A 17972-nucleotide genomic window follows, 5' to 3' on the forward strand; every position below is an offset into this window, starting at 1 on the left:
CCGGGACGCAGGGATGATGCATGCCCTGGACGCAGGGATGATGCATGCCCGGGACGCAGGGATGATGTGTGCCCGGGATGCAGGGATGATGCATGCCCGGGACGCAGGGATGATGCATGCCCGGGACGCAGGGATGATGCGTGCCCGGGACGCAGGGATGATGCGTGCCCGGGACGCAGGGATGATGCATGCCCGGGATGCAGGATGATGCGTGCCCGGGATGCAGGGATGCAGGGATGATGCATGCCCGGGACGCAGGATGATGCGTGCCCGGGATGCCGGGATGGTGCATGCCCAGGATGCTGGGATGATGCGTGCCCGGGATGCAGGGATGCCGGGATGATGCATGCCCGGAACGCAGGATGATGCGTGCCCGGGATGCCGGGCACCAGGCTCGGGCTCTGCTCTGTGCTGCCACCAGATGCTGCTGTTAAGCCGAAGGAGACCCCCGTCCCCACTGCCCCTCACAGCACGAGAGCAGCAGCCCCTCGGCCGGGGGCCCCGTCACTCACCCTGCTCCCGCGGGACACCCCGGATCAATGCCCGCACCCATGGGTGCCAGCACCGGGTGGGGACCCCCGGGGAGGGGCGCAGACCTCGCCGCCCTTGGCAGAGCCACGCTCCCCGTCTGCTCCCGCGCAGAGTCCCACAGTCGCTGGCCGTGGGGCGGGCAGGGCTGGCCCCGCTGCCGAGGGGGTCGTGGGTCCCCACAGCCCCCCCGGGGGGGATGGAGACACCCTCCAGCACCGGGGCCTGGCCAAGGAGCCGTACCGCGACGTCCCCGTGGACCCCCTCCCCACCCAGCACCGTGTGCGAGCGGCCCCAGCGATGTTGTTGTTCCAAAACCTGCTGGTTTCTGGCCAGAAAAAGAAAAAGAAAAAAAAAAGAAAAAAACTCTAAGGTTTTTTATTTTTTTTCCATTTTCCGTAGTTGTCTCCACGTCCAAACTTCCTGAGAGTGGCTCCGGCCCTCCCTCCGCTTCCGACGGCTGTGCTGCGCCGTCCCGGCCGGCCGAGCCCATCGGCCAGGCCAGCCCCGCGTGGGGCCGTCGCCCCCCGACCCTGCCCGCCGCCGCGGCCCCCGGCCAGGTCAGTGCCACCGTCCCCAGCCCGGGGCACCCCGGGTCCCGGGAGGGCGTTTTGGGGGGGTTTTTTTTTGCCGTGCCCCGCCACGGTGAAGCCAAGGGGATGGTCCCCAGTGCCATGGCGGGGGGCTTGGGGACATGGCGGGTCCCTGTGGCCGAGGCGAGGGGACAGTGGCATGGGGGCGGTGGCAGGGGGACGGCGGATGGGGCGGGGGACGGTGCTGCGCCACCCCACGGTGACCCCATTGCTGACCCGAACCCTGACCTTGACCTTGACCCTCATCCCCCTCATCCTCACCCAGCCCCATCCCTGCGGGTTCGGGTTCGCAGCCCCCAGAGGAAACGTGTCAGCCCTCGGGCTGCGGTGGAGGAAGCACTGGGGGGCACAGATAGCGGCTTCGGGGGGGGCCCAGCACCGTGTCCCCCACAGGGACGGGGCAGGGCTGGTCCCCTGGTGTCCCCTACCCTCGCCCCGGTCACACGCTCCCCCCACCCCAGCCATTCTGTGCCTTATCACTGGCGGGCAATGCTCCCCATCCTGCTCAGGGGGTGCTCAGGGGCACCCGTGGGGTGGGGAGCTCTTGGGGGGGTGTCTCTTGCCATTATGACAACCTTGGGGGGGCTCTTCCCCATGTCTGGACCCCCCCAGTGAGGAGCAGATGGGGCCCACCGGCGTGTTTTGATGACTCCTCGCTTTTCCTGCCAGCATCTCCCAGCGGTTCCTGTTGTTCGCAGCGATGCTGGGACCACCCCCCTCAGCCCCCCCACATTGCTGGAAGCAGGGGCTGGGGCTGGCAGCGGGGCCATGGGGAGGCCTGGGGGGGTCCCCCCGAATCTGCTTCCCCGGGAGGGTCCAGGGGAGGGAATTTCTCCTGCAGATGAGCAATTAATTTCTTACTGTGGGAGCTGAAGGGAAACAGTGGGAAACTTTCCCACTAAACGGTTTTTCCACCCAAAATTAGCCACTCCAGGAATAGGCGGGGGGGTCGTTCCCTCCCTCCGCCCCCTTATCTGGCCCTAAACCGCAGCACAGGCCCAGGCGAGGGGGAGGAAGGACTCGGGGGGGGCTGCTGGGGGTGGCACCTTTGGGGTGTCCCACAGCCGGAGCGGCACGGAAGCGGCCGTAAATCCAGCTGTGCCGACCAGGAAACCTCTGTTTCCTCCCCCAACAACGCGGGTGTTTAGCCGTAAAACACGCGGCCCGGTACTACACGGCACGGTGGGCTCAGGGGGCTCGATGACCCCCCCCCAGTCCGGCCCCAAGGCTGGCGGTGATCCCAGAGCCGCCCCGGCAAAGCCGGACCATCGCTGGGTTGAGCAAGAAGCTGACGGATCCAGGAAACATAACTGGGAATAAACACGGGATGGGTTGAAACGGGGCCACGCGGCGCCGTGCCAGGGTACCCCCCCCCCCCCCCATTCCCCCCCCCCCCACTTCACCCGCAGCACCCCGCGCTGGGATGGGGTGTGGCGGGAGGGGTTAGGGTGACGGCGGGATGCGATCCCGGGGCGATTCGGGATGCTGGGATGGGGCCGCGTGGGGCCACCCGGGTGGCCGTGCCTCAGTTTCCCCTTGGCGCGGGGCGGGGCGGGGTGGGGTGGGGGGAGCAGCGGGGGCCGGGGTGGGGGCTGCGGAGGAATGCGAAGCCGAGCCCGCGGGGAGGCCGGATCCTGCGCCGGAGCCGAGGCCGTGGGTGGGGAGCGGGACCGCGGCGAGGCCGAGGGCGAAAGCCGTTGTCCCCCCGCGCAGGATGGTGCTGCGGGCCGCGGCGCTGGCGATGCACGCCTGCCTCCTGGCCGCCCTCCGCCCCAGCGACCCCAACGTCTGCAGCTACTGGGAGAGGTAGGACCGGGGTGGGGGGGGCTGGGGGTGACGATGGCGGGACACCCCCACCCTGCCCCAAGACCTGCCGTCACCCCACATCGTCTCCCTTCGACAGCTACACGGCGGCGGTGAAGGAGTCCTACACCAAACCCCACGCCGTGGCCTCCGCCGAGCCCTGCCCCCGGGTGTTGGGGTCCCCCCTGCCCTGCCTGCAGCAGAGGTGGGAGTACCCCGGCCCCCCCGGGGGAATTCGGGGTGTCCCCGTGGGTATGGGGGGCTGGAGGGGGTCTGTCCCACTGCAGGGTGTCCCCATAGGTATGGGGGGGCTGGAGGGGTCTGTCCCACTGCGGGGTGTCCCCGTGGGTATGGGGGGGTTGGAGGGGGTCTGTCCCACTGTGGGGTGTCCCCTTGGGTATGGGGGGGCTGGAGGGGTCTGTCCCACTGCGGGGTGTCCCCGTGGGTATGGGGGGGTTGGAGGGGGTCTGTCCCACTGCGGGGTGTCCCCGTGGGTATGGGGGGCTGGAGGGCGTCTGTCCCACTGTGGGGTGTCCCCTTGGGTATGGGGGGGCTGGAGGGGTCTGTCCCACTGCGGGGTGTCCCCTTGGGTATGGGGGGGCTGGAGGGGTCTGTCCCACTGCGGGGTGTCCCCGTGGGTATGGGGGGGTTGGAGGGGGTCTGTCCCACTGCGGGGTGTCCCCGTGGGTATGGGGGGGCTGGAGGGGTCTGTCCCACTGCGGGGTGTCCCCGTGGGTATGGGGGGGCTGGAGGGGTCTGTCCCACTGCAGGGTGTCCCCATAGGTATGGGGGGGCTGGAGGGGTCTGTCCCACTGTGGGGTGTCCCCTTGGGTATGGGGGGGCTGGAGGGGTCTGTCCCACTGCGGGGTGTCCCCGTGGGTATGGGGGGGTTGGAGGGGGTCTGTCCCACTGTGGGGTGTCCCCGTGGGTATGGGGGGGTTGGAGGGGGTCTGTCCCACTGCGGGGTGTCCCCGTGGGTATGGGGGGGCTGGAGGGGTCTGTCCCACTGCGGGGTGTCCCCTTGGGTATGGGGGGCTGGAGGGGGTCTGTCCCACTGCGGGGTGTCCCCGTGGGTATGGGGGGGCTGGAGGGGTCTGTCCCACTGCGGGGTGTCCCCTTGGGTATGGGGGGCTGGAGGGGGTCTGTCCCACTGTGGGGTGTCCCCGTGGGTATGGGGGGGCTGGAGGGGTCTGTCCCACTGCGGGGTGTCCCCATAGGTATGGGGGGGCTGGAGGGGTCTGTCCCACTGCGGGGTGTCCCCGTGGGTATGGGGGGGTTGGAGGGGGTCTGTCCCACTGTGGGGTGTCCCCGTGGGTATGGGGGGGTTGGAGGGGGTCTGTCCCACTGCGGGGTGTCCCCGTGGGTATGGGGGGGCTGGAGGGGTCTGTCCCACTGCGGGGTGTCCCCGTGGGTATGGGGGGGCTGGAGGGGGTCTGTCCCACTGTGGGCTGTCCCCGTCGGTATGGGAGGGCTGGAGGGGTCTGTCCCACTGCGGGGTGTCCCCGTGGGTATGGGGGGGCTGGAGGGGGTCTGTCCCACTGTGGGGTGTCCCCGTGGGTATGGGGGGTTGGAGGGGGTCTGTCCCACTGCGGGGTGTCCCCATGTCTTTGGGGGGGTTGGAGGGGGTCTGTCCCACTGCGGGGTGTCCCCATGTCTTTGGGGGGGCTGGAGGGGGTGTGTCCCACTGTGGGGTGTCCTCAGTGCCATGGGGGGCGGGGATGGAGCGGGGCTGTCCCAGTGTGGGCTGTCCCCGTGGGTATGGGGGGTTGGAGGGGGTCTGTCCCACTGCGGGGTGTCCCCATGTCTTTGGGGGGGCTGGAGGGGGTGCCCCCGCCCTGACGCACCGGTGTGGGCCGCAGGATCGTGTACCGCACCGAGTACCGGCAGGCGGTGCGCACCGAGTACCGGAGGCGCTACCAGTGCTGCCAGGGCTACTACGAGAGCCGGGACACCTGTGTCCGTGAGTGGGGCGAGTGGGATGATTTGGGGGGCCCCTGGGGACCCTATCCTGGCTCATCCCGCCCCCCCCCATGTGTCCCCACAGCACGCTGTACCCAGGAGTGCATCCACGGGCGGTGCGTGGCTCCTGAGCTGTGCCGGTGCGAGCCGGGCTGGCGGGGCACTGACTGCTCCAGCGGTGAGCGATGGGTGTCGGGGGGCTGGGGGTGGGGTCACGGAGGTGGGGACCCCCGGCTGGGGCTGGCAGGGTGGGCAGCGGGTATCCCTGGAGGGCTGGGTGGGCTGTGTGGGATGGGTTGGCGGTGCCTGGGGATGGGAGGGGAGGGGATGGGATGTGGATGGGCGATGGGATGGGGAAGGGGGTGGGATGGGATGGGGGTGGGTTGGGATGGGGAAGGGGGTGGGATGGGGATGGGATGGAGAAGGAGAAGAGCGTGGCGCTAGAGGATGGGCTGGGATGGAGATGGGATGAGAGAGGTCGGGATGGGATACACATGGGATGGAAATAGTATGGGAAAGGGGATGGCTTGGGATGGGGATGGAGATTGGGATGGAGATAGGATGGTGATAAAGATGGGTTGGGTATGGGGATGGGATGGGGAGAGATTGGGATGGGGATAAGGTGGTAACAAAGATGGGAGGGAGGGATGGATGGATGGATGGATGGATGGATGGATGGATGGATGGGAATGGGATTAGGATGGGGATGGAGGTAAATTAGTGAAGAAGATGGGATGGAGCTGGATGGGGACAGGGGTGGATGGATGGGGACGGGGATGGATGGATGGGGATGGGGACAGGGAGGTACCGGTGGTCTCCCCCATGCAGAGTGTGACGAGCAGTCGTGGGGGCCGGGCTGCCAGCACCGCTGCGACTGCCACCACGGGGCCCCCTGCGACCCCCTGAGCGGGGCCTGCTCCTGCCCCCCCGGCTTCGCCGACCCGCTCTGCCGCCAGCCGTGCCCCCCCGGCACCTACGGCCAGGGCTGCCGCCTGCCCTGCCCCTGCCACCACCAGGCCCCCTGCAACGCCTCCACCGGCGCCTGCCGCTGCCCTGCGGGGCTGGCCGGACCCCTGTGAGTAGGGACCCCTCGCTCTGTGTTCCCCCCACCCCCCAGGGTGGGGGATGGTCTCAGCCACCCCACGCCCCCCTCCCCACAGCTGCGAGGTGCCCTGCCCCGAGGGGACACCCTGCGACAGCCCCTGCCCCTGCCAGAACGGGGGGATCTGCTACCCCGCCAACACCAGCACCTGCATCTGCCCCCACGGATGGATGGTAGGTGGGCTGCGTCCCCCCCTCCCCATCCCCGCTGCCCGCCCCCCAAAGGCGGTGCCTGCCTCAGTTTCCCCTGCCGACCCCGGCGCTCTTTCGCAGGGGGAGATCTGCTCCGTGCCGTGCCCCCCCGGGCGCTTCGGCCCCGGCTGCCAGGGCGAGTGTCGCTGCCACAACGGGGGCCAGTGCGACCCTCGGTGGGGGCAGTGCCAGTGCGCCCCCGGCTTCACCGGAGAGCAGTGAGGGGGGCACCGGGCGTGGGGGGTGCAGGAGGATGGGGGTCAGGGGGAGGGGGGGACAGGGCGACGTGGGGGTACAGGGGGATATGGAGGTATAGGGGGATGGGTGGGCAGGGGGATGTGGGGACTGGGAGATGGGGGGGCAGGGTGATGGGGTACAGGGGGGCGGGGGACACAAAGGGATGTGGGGATGGGGGGACAGGGGACAGGGGGAGGGGGGTACAGGGGAATGGGGGCAGGTGGACAGGGGACATGGGGACAGGGAAATGGGGGGTAGGGTACGGGGGGACAGGGAAATGGCGGGGCAGGGGACGGGGGACATGGGGACTGGGGGACAGGGGATGGGGGACATGGGGAAAATGGGGAAATGGGGGGCAAGGGACTGGGGGTACAGGGGGACAGCGGGGTGGGGACATGGGGAAACGGGGGCAGGGGACTGGGGGTATGGGGGACAGGGGGGTGGGGACATGGGGGGGCAGGGGGACAGGGGCAGAGGGATGGAGGGACGGGGATGGGGGACATGGGGAAATGGGGGGGCAGAAGGATGGAGGTACAAGGGGACAGGGGCACAGGGGGCTGGGGGCAACTGGAGGTGGGGGGCGCAGGGAGGGGGCACACAGGGTCAGGGCACAGGGCTACAGCGGACGGCTGGGGGTACACGGAGAAGGGGCCCATGGGGACGGGGCCACCCAGCCCCGCTGCTGCCACCCCAATTCCCCCAGCCTGGCATGCAATGAGCTGGACGGCCTCTGCTTGGGGCGCTGCGGGGTCCAGGAGCCACCCTGGCCATGTCACCCCCAGTCACCCCCCACCCCGCAGGTGCCAGGAGAAGTGCCCGGGGGGGCGGTACGGGCAGGACTGCCAGGAGAGCTGCGACTGTGCCAACGGGGGCCAGTGCTTCCACGTGGACGGGGGCTGCCTGTGCAAGGCCGGCTTCCAGGGCAGCCGCTGCGAGGAGCGCCAGTGCCTGCCCGGCCTCTACGGCCCCCGCTGCCAGAGCCGCTGCCTCTGCCACCCCCAGCACAGCCTGAGGTGGGACCCCCGGGCCACCCCGGCTCCCCCCATCGTCCTCATCTCTCCCCCCATCGTCCTCATCTCTTCCCCCATCGTCCTCATCTCTCCCCCGCCGTCATCCTCATCTCTTCCCCCATCGTCCTCATCTCTTCCCCCCATCATCCTCATCTCTTCCCCCATCGTCCTCATCTCTTCCCCCCCATCGTCCTCATCTCTTCCCCCCCATCGTCCTCATCTCTCCCCCCCATCATCCTCATCTCTTCCCCCCCATCATCCTCATCTCTTCCCCCCCATCATCCTCATCTCTTCCCCCCTTCATCATCCTCTCTCCCCCCCATCATCTTCATCTCCCCCACCACCCTCGCTTTCCCCCATCATCCTCACCTCGCAATCAGGGTGCTGGCTGGGTGGACAGGGGGACGTTAATCCCCCCACCCCGGGGCAGGTGCTTTGTGCCCCCCGCCATTCGTAAAGCCCCTTCCCAGCACACCCAGTGCCCCATACTGGGAGCACTGGGGTGCTGAGCGGGTCCCCCCAGCTGCCACCCGTTACTCGGGGAGTGCGTCTGTCGCCCCGGCTGGGCCGGGCTCTTCTGCAACGAGAGTTGCCCCCCCGGCTCCTTCGGGGCCGGCTGCCTGCAGGCCTGCCTCTGCCTCCACGGGGGGGTCTGCAACGGGACCACCGGCCTCTGCCACTGCCCCCCCGGCTACACGGTGCGGGGACACGGGGGGCGCGGGGGGCTGGTGGTCCTGGGGCAGCTTGGGGAGGGGGCTGGGCGTCCCTCGGGGGGGAAGTGGGGGTCTGGGAGTTCGGGGGGGGGGCGGGGAGTGTGGGGGTCTGGGGGGAGAAAGGGGGTCTGGGTGGTTCGGGGGGGAGTGTGGGGGTCTGGGGTGTTCTAGGGGTGGAGAATGGGGGTCTAGGGGGGTTCTGGGGGCATTCTGGGGGGGGAGCGTGAGGGTGTCTGGGCATCCTTGGGAAGGGGGAATGGGGTTCTGGGGGGGAGAGTGGGGGTGTCTGGGCATCCCTGGTGGGGGGCCACGGGGACCTGGGGGTTCAGGGGGGAGAGTGGGGGTCTGGGGTGGGGAGAATAGGGGTCTCGGGTGTTCTAGGTGGGGGGGGAGTGGGGGTCTGGGTGATGCTGGGCGGGGAGAATGGGGTCCTGTGGGGGGAGTGTGAGGGTGTCTGGGCATCCCTGGCCGGGGTCGGGGGGATAGTGGGGGTCTGGGGGTTCTGGGGGGAGAGAGTCGGGGTCTTGGGGGTTTGGGGGGAGGGCAGGGCTGGGCATCCCTGGGGGACCTCAGGGGTCCAGGTGTCCTTGGGGATGGGTTGGGGGCCCATGTTATCTCTGGGGGCACTTTGGGGTCTGGGTATCCCTTTTTTTGGGGGGGAGGGAATCCCTGCGGGGGGGGGGATGCAGACAACTTCGGGGCCAGCTTGGGGTTCCCATGGTGGGGTGGGGTTTTGGGGTCACCCACCCTCCCTCCAGCACCAGGATGCCAAGAGGAGGGATGGGGGATTCCTCTCCCCAGCCCTGAGGAGGGGTCCCGGCTGTCCTGAATTCCTCACACCCCCCCCTCCCAGGACGAGCACTGCTCCTCCCTGTGCCCCCCCGACACCTTTGGGGTGAACTGCTCGGGGCGCTGCTCCTGCCAGCACGCCCTCGCCTGCTCCCCCCTCGACGGCTCCTGCCTCTGCAAGGAAGGTGGGTGACCCCCAGGGTGGGGTGGGGGTCCCTGACCCCCCCCTCCCCATGCCCACCCCGCTGCCCCCCTCACCCCACAGGCTGGCACGGCCCCCACTGCTCGAAGCCGTGTCCCGCCGGCACTTGGGGTCCCGGCTGCAACCGGAGCTGTGATTGCGCCCACGGGGCTCCCTGCGACCCCCAGAGCGGGACCTGCCGCTGCCCCCCGGGTTGGCAGGACCCCCGCTGCCTGCACCCCTGCCCGGTGAGTCCCGCCTCTGCGCCGCTGCCGCCTGCGCCGGGCTTCGGTGCCACCGTCCCCGGAGCTGATACCACCCCCCCCCACCCTTCCCTGCACCCCGACATGTCCCCGTACCCCAGAACGGGACGTTCGGGGTGGGCTGCGGGCAGCGCTGCGACTGCGCCTACGCCGACGGCTGCGAGCCAGCGACGGGGGAGTGCCGCTGCCTGCCCGGCTGGACGGGTAAGGGGGGGGTCCAGGGATGGACCCCGCTATGTGTGTGTGTGTCCCCCAAAACCCTCGGCCTTCATCGCTCATCCTCCTCGCAGGGCCGCAGTGCAAGCAGAGCTGTCCCCACGGCTTCTGGGGCCGGGGGTGCCGCACGCCCTGCTCCTGCCGCAACGGGGCCGTCTGCTCGCCCCAGGACGGCTCCTGCACCTGCGCCCCGGGGTACCGCGGCCCCACCTGCCAACGCAGTGAGTGCCCCCCCAAAAACCCCCGGGTTGCGCCCCCACCCCCCACCCCGACCCCCCCCGGGCTGAGACCGGACACGCTCATCTCACCCCAGCCTGCCCACCCAGCCGCTACGGCAAGCGCCGGTGGGGTACGGCGGCCCCCGCTGGGAGCGGGGGGCTGTGGGGAGAGGGAAGTGGGGGGGCTCACCTCACCCCTCGCCCCTCCAGCCTGCGCCCCCGGCTCGTGGGGGGCCGCCTGCGCCCAGCCCTGCCTGTGCCGCCACGGGGGGACGTGCCACCCCGCCGAGGGGACCTGCCGCTGCCCGGCCGGCTGGACCGGGCCGCTCTGCGCCGAAGGTAGAGCCCGGCACGGGGGGACCCCCCACCCCCACCCCAGGGGCTGCACCCCCCGGAGCCAGTCTGGGGGTCCTGGGGACAAGGGAGGGAGGGGGAACTGCCCGGGGCCACAGGGGCTGCCCCTACCCAGCTCCGTCCTGGGCAGTACGGAGCTGTATGGCCCAGTATGGAGCGGTGTGGCCCAGTATGGAGCGGTGTGGCCCAGTATGGAGCTGTATGGCCCAGTATGGAGCTGTATGGCCCAGTATGGAGCGGTATGGGTCTGGTATGGAGCTGTATGGGTCTGGTATGGAGCTGTATGGCCCAGTATGGAGCTGTATGGGTCTGGTACGGAGCAGTATGGCCCAGTATGGAGCGGTATGAGCCCAGTATGGAGCTGTATGGCCCAGTATGGAGCGGTGTGAGCCCAGTATGGAGCTATATGGGCCCACTATAGAGCTGTATGGGCTCAGCATGGAGCTATATGGGCCCACTACAGAGAAGTATGAACCCAGTATGGAGCCATATGGGTCTGGTATGGAGCTGTATGTGCCCAGTATGGAGTTATATGGGTCGGTATGGAGCTAAATGGGTCCAGTATGGAGCTGTATGAGCCCAGTATGGAGCTATATGGGTCCAGTATGGAGCTATATGGGGCCAGTATGGAGCTGTACAGGGCCACTATGGAGCTGTATGGGCTCAGCATGGAGCTATATGGGCCCACTACAGAGAAGTATGAACCCAGTATGGAGCCATATGGGTCTGGTATGGAGCTGTATGTGCCCAGTATGGAGTTATATGGTCCCGGTATGGAGCTAAATGGGTCCAGTATGGAGAGATGTGGTCCCGGGCAGTATGGACCTATATGGTCCCAGTATGGCGCTAGATTGTCCCCGCACGGAGCCATACGGTGCCGGGCCGTACGGCTCCGGCTGCCCCACGCCCTGTGCCCCCACAGCCTGCCCCCCCGGCACCTTCGGGCTCCGCTGTGACCAGCTCTGCCGCTGCCCCCACAACGCCACGTGCCACCCGGCCAGCGGGACGTGCCCCTGCGCCCCCGGCAGGATCGGGCCCCTCTGCGAGGCCGGTGAGTGGGTGCGGGGCGGGGGTGGGGGGATCCCACTGGGCTCCCCACCCTAAGGCCCGTGTCTTTCCCCCCTACCCCCCCCAGGGACCCCCGAGCAGCCCTACACCATCGTGCCGGCCCCACCGGCGGCCGACAGCACCCTGGGGGTGGTGCTCAGCCTGGTGGCCCTGGTGGCCCTGCTGGTGGCCCTGGTGGCCGTGGTCCTGTGTCACCGTCACCGGCGGAAGGGCAAGGAGAGCCGGCACCTGGCCGTGGCCTACACGGCGGGACAGACGGACACCTCCGACTACATGGTGCCAGGTGAGCCCGGCGGCGGGGATGTGGCCGTGGCCGCGGTGGCCTCACCATGCCGTGGTGGCCTCACTGTGCCGCTGGTGGCCTCACCGTGCCAGTGGTGGCCTCGCCGTGCCGCGGTGGCCTCACCGTGCCGCTGGTGGCCTCACCGTGCCGCTGGTGGCCTCACCATGCCGTGGTGGCCTCACCGTGCCAGTGGTGGCCTCGCCGTGCCGCGGTGGCCTCGCCGTGCCGTGGTGGCCTCACCGTGCCAGTGGTGGCCTCGCTGTGCCAGTGGTGGCCTCGCCGTGCCGCGGTGGCCTCGCTGTGCCAGTGGTGGCCTCACCGTGCCGTGGTGGCCTCACTGTGCCGCTGGTGGCCTCACTGTGCCGCTGGTGGCCTCGCCGTGCCGCGGTGGCCTCGCCGTGCCGCGGTGGCCTCACCATGCCGTGGTGGCCTCGCCGTGCCGCGGTGGCCTCGCCGTGCTGACACCTCTGTCCCCCCTAGACGTGCCACCGAGCCACCACCCGCACTACTACTCCAACCCCAGCTACCACACGCTGTCCCAGTGCACGCCGCCGGCCCCCGGCCCCCGCGACAGGGCCAGCTCCCTCAAGGTACGGCGCGGCGCGGTGTTGCACGGTGCCCCGCGGTGCTGCACGGTGCCCCATGGCGTTGCACAGTGCCCCATGGCGTTGCGCGGTGCCCCATGGTGTTGCACAGTGCCCCGTGGTGTTGCACGGTGCCCCATGGTGTTGCACAGTGCCCCGTGGCGTTGCACGGTGCCCCATGGCGTTGCACAGTGCCCCGTGGTGTTGCACGGTGCCCCATGGTGTTGCACAGTGCCCCATGGCGTTGCACGGTGCCCCATGGCGTTGCACGGTGCCCCATGGTGTTGCACGGTGCCCCGTGGCGTTGCACGGTGCCCCATGGCGTTGCACGGTGCCCCATGGTGTTGCACGGTGCCCCATGGTGTTGCACGGTGCCCCATGGTGTTGCATGGTGCCCCATGGTGTTGCACAGTGCCCCATGGCGTTGCACGGTGCCCCATGGCGTTGCACGGTGCCCCATGGTGTTGCACGGTGCCCCATGGTGTTGCACGGTGCCCCATGGTGTTGCATGGTGCCCCATGGCATTGCACGGTGCACCGTTGCGTTGCATGGTGCACTATGGTGTTGCACGGTGCCCCATGGTGTTGCACGGTGCCCCATGGTGTTGCATGGTGCCCCATGGCGTTGCACGGTGCACCGTTGCGTTGCATGGTGCACTATGGTGCAGCACGGCGTTATACTGTGCACCACGGTGTTGCACGGCACAGCACGGTGTTGCATGGTGTACCGTGGTGTTGCATGGAGTACCCTATGGTGCAGCACGGTGCAACCCAGTGTTGCACAGCGCACCGTGGGGCTGCACAGTGCACCATGATGGTGCAGCCTGGTATTGCAGGGTGCCCTACGGTGTTGCACGGTGCACCGTTGCGTTGCACGGTGCCCCATGGTGTTGCACAGTGCCCCGTGGCGTTGCACGGTGCCCCATGGTGTTGCACAGTGCCCCATGGCGTTGCGCGGTGCCCCATGGCGTTGCACGGTGCCCTGTGGCGTTGCACAGTGCCCCGTGGTGTTGCATGGTGCCCCATGGCATTGCACGGTGCCCCATGGCGTTGCGCGGTGCCCCGTGGCGTTGCGCGGTGCCCCATGGCGTTGCGCGGTGCCCCATGGCGTTGCGTGGTGCCCCATGGCATTGCACGGGGCCCCATGGCGTTGCGCGGTGCCCCGTGGCGTTGCGCGGTGCCCCATGGCGTTGCGCGGTGCCCCGTGGCGTTGCACGGAGCCCCATGGCGTTGCATGGTGCCCCATGGCGTTGCACGGTGCCCTGTGGCGTTGCACGGTGCCCCGTGGTGTTGCACAGTGCCCCATGGCGTTGCATGGTGCCCCATGGCGTTGCACGGTGCCCCATGGCGTTGCACAGTGCCCCATGGCATTGCACGGTTCCCCATGGCGTTGCGCGGTGCCCCGTGGCGTTGCACGGTGCACCATGGCGTTGCACGGTGCCCCATGGCATTGCACGGTGCCCCATGGCGTTGCGCGGTGTCCCATGGCGTTGCACGGTGCCCCATGGTGTTGCGTGGTGCCCCGTGGTGTTGCACGGTGCCCCATGGCGTTGCGCGGTGCCCCATGGTGTTGCACGGTGCCCCATGGCGTTGCACGGTGCCCCATGGCGTTGCGCGGTGCCCCATGGTGCTGCACGGTGCCCCATGGCGTTGCACGGTGCACCATGGTGTTGCGCGGTGCCCCATGGCGTTGCACGGTGCCCCGTGGCGTTGCGCGGTGCCCCATGGTGTTGCACAGTGCCCCATGGTGCTGCACGGTGCCCCATGGCGTTGCACGGTGCCCCATGGTGTTGCGCGGTGCCCCATGGCGTTGCGCGGTGTCCCATGGCGTTGCACGGTGCCCCATGGTGTTGCGTGGTGCCCCGTGGCGTTGCACAGTGCCCCATGGCGTTGCGCGGTGCCCCGTGGCGTTGCACAGTGCCCCATGGTGTTGCGCGGTGCCCCATGGCGTTGCACGGTGCCCCATGGCGTTGCGCGGTGCCCCGTGGCGTTGCACAGTGCCCCATGGTGTTGCGCGGTGCCCCATGGTGTTGCGCGGTGCCCCGTGGCGTTGCACAGTGCCCCATGGCGTTGCGCGGTGTCCCATGGCGTTGCACGGTGCCCCATGGTGTTGCGTGGTGCCCCGTGGCGTTGCACAGTGCCCCATGGCGTTGCACGGTGCCCCATGGCGTTGCGCGGTGCCCCGTGGCGTTGCACAGTGCCCCATGGTGTTGCGCGGTGCCCCATGGTGTTGCGCGGTGCCCCGTGGCGTTGCACAGTGCCCCATGGTGTTGCATGGTGCCCCATGGCGTTGCGCGGTGCCCCATGGCGTTGCACGGTGCCCCATGGCGTTGCGCGGTGCCCCGTGGCGTTGCACAGTGCCCCATGGTGTTGCATGGTGCCCCATGGCGTTGCGCGGTGCCCCATGGCGTTGCGCGGTGCCCCGTGGCGTTGCGCGGTGCCCCATGGCGTTGCGCGGTGCCCCATGGTGCTGCACGGTGCCCCGTGGCGTTGCGCGGTGCCCCATGGCGTTGCGCGGTGCCCCATGGTGCTGCACGGTGCCCCATGGCGTTGCACGGTGCCCCATGGCGTTGCGCGGTGCCCCGTGGCGTTGCGCGGTGCCCCGTGGCGTTGCACGGTGCCCCATGGCGTTGCACGGTGCCCCGTGGCGTTGCACAGTGCCCCATGGCGTTGCGCGGTGCCCCATGGCGTTGCGCGGTGCCCCGTGGCGTTGCACGGTGCCCCCCGGCACGGCACAGCCCCGCTCCTGGCCAACCCCTCCCTTTGGGCTCCAGGTGCCCGGCAGCCAGCTCTTCCCCGGCGTGGAGAGGCCCTACGGCCCCGAAGGCCACGCCACGCTGCCCCCCGACTGGAAGCACCTCGGGGCGCCAGCCCTGGGCCCCAGGGGTAAGGGGGGGCCGGGGGGGCCGGGGGGGGGAGCCTTGGCCGGAGCACGGTGGGCACCCGGGTCCCTTCTGGGTCACAGAAGGGGTTTGGGCTGGGGGGGGTGGAATGGAGCAAGGGGGGGACCCCGAAATCTGCTGCCTGGCAGGGGGGCAGCTGGACCGAAGCTACACCTGCAGCCTGGGGGAGTGCTACGGCAAAGGTACGGGGTGGGACTGGGATGGGACTGGGATGGGACTGGGATGGGACTGGGATTGGGATGGGATGGGGATGGGATGGGGATGGGACTGGGATGAGAAGGGAAGGGCCGGGGATGGGGATGGGATGGGGATGGGAATGGGGATGGGTTGGGACTGGGATGGGACTGGGATGAGAAGGGAAGGGCCGGGGATGGGATGGGATGGGGATGGGAATGGGGATGGGGATGGGGATGGGATGGGACTGGGATCAGGATGGGGATGGGGATGGGACTGGGATGAGAAGGGAAGGGCCGGGGATGGGATGGGATGGGGATGGGAATGGGGATGGGGATGGGGATGGGACTGGGATGGGACTGGGATGAGAAGGGAAGGGCCGGGGATGGGATGGGATGGGGATGGGAATGGGGATGGGGATGGGGATGGGACTGGGATGGGACTGGGATGAGAAGGGAAGGGCTGGGGATGGGAAGGGCCTGGGATGGGATGGGGATGGGACTGAGGTGAGATGGTAAGGGACTGGGATTGAAATGGGGATGGGATGGGACTGGGATCGGGATGGGACTGGGATCAGGATGGGACTGGGATCAGGATGGGATAGGACTGGGAAGAGACTGGGATCAGGATGGGATGGGACTGGGATGGGATGGGGATGGGATGGGGAAGGAACTGGGATGGGACTGGGATGGGGATGGGAAGGGACTGGGATGGGAAGGGACTGGGATGGGATGGGATGGGGATGGGAAGGGACTGGGATGGGAAGGGACTGGGATGGGAAGGGACTGGGATGGGATGGGATGGGGATGGGACTGGGATGCGATGAGATGGGAAGGGCCTGGGATGGGATGGGGATGGGACTGAGGTGAGATGGGAAGGGACTGGGATCGGGATGGGGATGGGACTGGGATGGGGATGGGACTGGGATGGGGCTGGGAAGGGGAAGATGCAGGGCTGGGACAAGAACGAGCCGGGGCCGGGACTCTCCTGGCACGGCTCCCCTGCGCTCCCCGCCGTGGGGAGCCCCCCAACTCCTTCCCCTGCAGATCCCACAGCGGGGGGGCCGGGGGCCAGCGCCGGCTCCTTGGCCAGCGAGAACCCCTACGCCACCATCAAGGAGCTGCCCCCCCCCGGCCCCGCCAGGGCCCCCGAGGGCAGCTACGTCGAGATGAAATCCCCGGTGCGGCGGGAGATGTCGTACGCCGAGATCGGGCTCCTCGAGGAGCCGTCCCAGGAGGGTACGGCCGGGGGGGTCATGGCCCGGTGATGGGTGCTGCATGTCCCTGGGGGGGGGTCACGGCCTGGTGATGGGTGCTGCAGGGCCTTGGGGGGGTCACGGCCCGGTGATGGGTGCTGCATGGCCTTGGGGGGGTCACGGCCCCAGTGATGGGTGCTGCACGTCCCTGGCGGGGGGTCACGGCTCCGGTGATGGGTGCTGCATGGCCTTGGGGGGGTCACGGCCCGGTGATGGGTGCTGCATGGCCTTGGGGGGGGTCACGGCCCGGTGATGGGTGCTGCATGGCCTTGGGGGGGTCACGGCCCGGTGATGGGTGCTGCATGGCCTTGGGGGGGTCACGGCCCCGGTGATGGGTGCTGCATGGCCTTGGGGGGGGTCACAGCTCCAGTGATGGGTGCTGCAGGGCCTTGGGGGGGGTCACAGCTCCGGTGATGGGTGCTGCAGGGCCTTGGGGGGGTCACGGCCCCAGTGATGGGTGCTGCATGGCCTTGGGGGGGTCACGGCCCCGGTGATGGGTGCTGCATGGCCTTGGGTGGGGGTCACAGCTCCGGTGATGGGTGCTGCATGGCCTTGGGGGGGTCACGGCCCCGGTGATGGGTGCTGCATGGCCTTGGGGGGGGTCACGGCCCCGGTGATGGGTGCTGCACGTCCCTGGCGGGGGGTCACGGCCCCGGTGATGGGTGCTGCATGTCCCTGGGGGGGGGTCACGGCCCCGGTGATGGGTGCTGCATGGCCTTGGGGGGGAGGGTCACGGCCCCGGTGATGGGTGCTGCATGGCCTTGGGGGGGGTCACGGCCCCGGTGATGGGTGCTGCATGGCCTTGGGGGGGGGGTCACGGCCCCGGTGATGGGTGCTGCATGGCCTTGGGGGGGGTCACGGCCCCGGTGATGGGTGCTGCATGGCCTTGGGGGGGGGGTCACGGCCCCGGTGATGGGTGCTGCATGGTCTTGGGGGGGGTCACGGCCCCGGTGATGGGTGCTGCATGGCCTTGGGTGGGGGTCACAGCTCCGGTGATGGGTGCTGCATGGCCTTGGGGGGGGTCACGGCCCCGGTGATGGGTGCTGCATGGCCTTGGGGGGGGGTCACGGCCCCAGTGGTGGGTGCTGCATGGCCTTGGGGGGGGTCACAGCCCCGGTGATGGGTGCTGCACGTCCCTCGGGGGGACATGGCCCCTCGCAGCCACTCCTGTCCCCGTAGAGAGCTGCCCCGAAGGGGCCGAAGGCGTCACCCCCGCAGCCCCCCCCAGCCATTACGACTCCCCCAAGAACAGCCACATCCCCAGCCACTACGACGTGCCGCCCGCCCGCCACTACCCGCCGTCCCCGCCGCTGCGCAGGAAGGACCGCTGAGGACCAACCGTGGGGGGCGGGGGGCCAGGGACACCCCCACCGCACCCCAGGGGGGCCGGGGGCCCCTGACTGTCCCCAGGGCTGGGGGGTGTGTGTGGGGGGGTGGGTGTGTGTGAATAAAGGGGTGTGACTGTGGTGTGAGCCAGGGCTGCTGCGGCACCGGCATGGGGTGGGGGGGCAGGTGGGACCGGTAACGGACCAGTAATGGGTGTGTTTAT

General features: G+C 69.3%; 1 protein-coding gene across 2 annotated transcripts; it reads left to right on the forward strand.

The window, feature by feature from the left end:
• Positions 1–932: 932 nt before the first annotated feature.
• On the forward strand, positions 933–17887 carry PEAR1 (platelet endothelial aggregation receptor 1). 2 transcript variants are annotated; one of them, XM_064475165.1, is made up of 23 exons: positions 933–1088; positions 2270–2447; positions 2834–2927; positions 3025–3129; positions 4784–4884; positions 4969–5061; positions 5712–5958; positions 6044–6158; positions 6258–6394; positions 7214–7426; positions 7947–8121; positions 8990–9110; positions 9191–9354; positions 9471–9573; positions 9660–9806; positions 10014–10142; positions 11080–11208; positions 11293–11508; positions 11989–12098; positions 14866–14977; positions 15123–15176; positions 16215–16406; positions 17603–17887. In XM_064475165.1, exons 3-23 carry the CDS (start codon positions 2836–2838, stop codon positions 17752–17754), a joined length of 2907 nt encoding a protein of 968 aa, XP_064331235.1. In that variant the 5' UTR covers positions 933–1088; positions 2270–2447; positions 2834–2835; the 3' UTR covers positions 17755–17887. The 2 variants fall into 2 exon arrangements, with proteins under 2 accessions (XP_064331235.1, XP_064331234.1); XM_064475164.1 differs by lacking the exon at positions 2270–2447 and having other exon boundaries at positions 934–1088; positions 2835–2927.
• Positions 17888–17972: the final 85 nt, after the last annotated feature.

Source organism: Phalacrocorax carbo, chromosome 28 (genome assembly GCF_963921805.1).
Source record: "Phalacrocorax carbo chromosome 28, bPhaCar2.1, whole genome shotgun sequence".
NCBI classification, from domain to species: domain Eukaryota; kingdom Metazoa; phylum Chordata; class Aves; order Suliformes; family Phalacrocoracidae; genus Phalacrocorax; species Phalacrocorax carbo.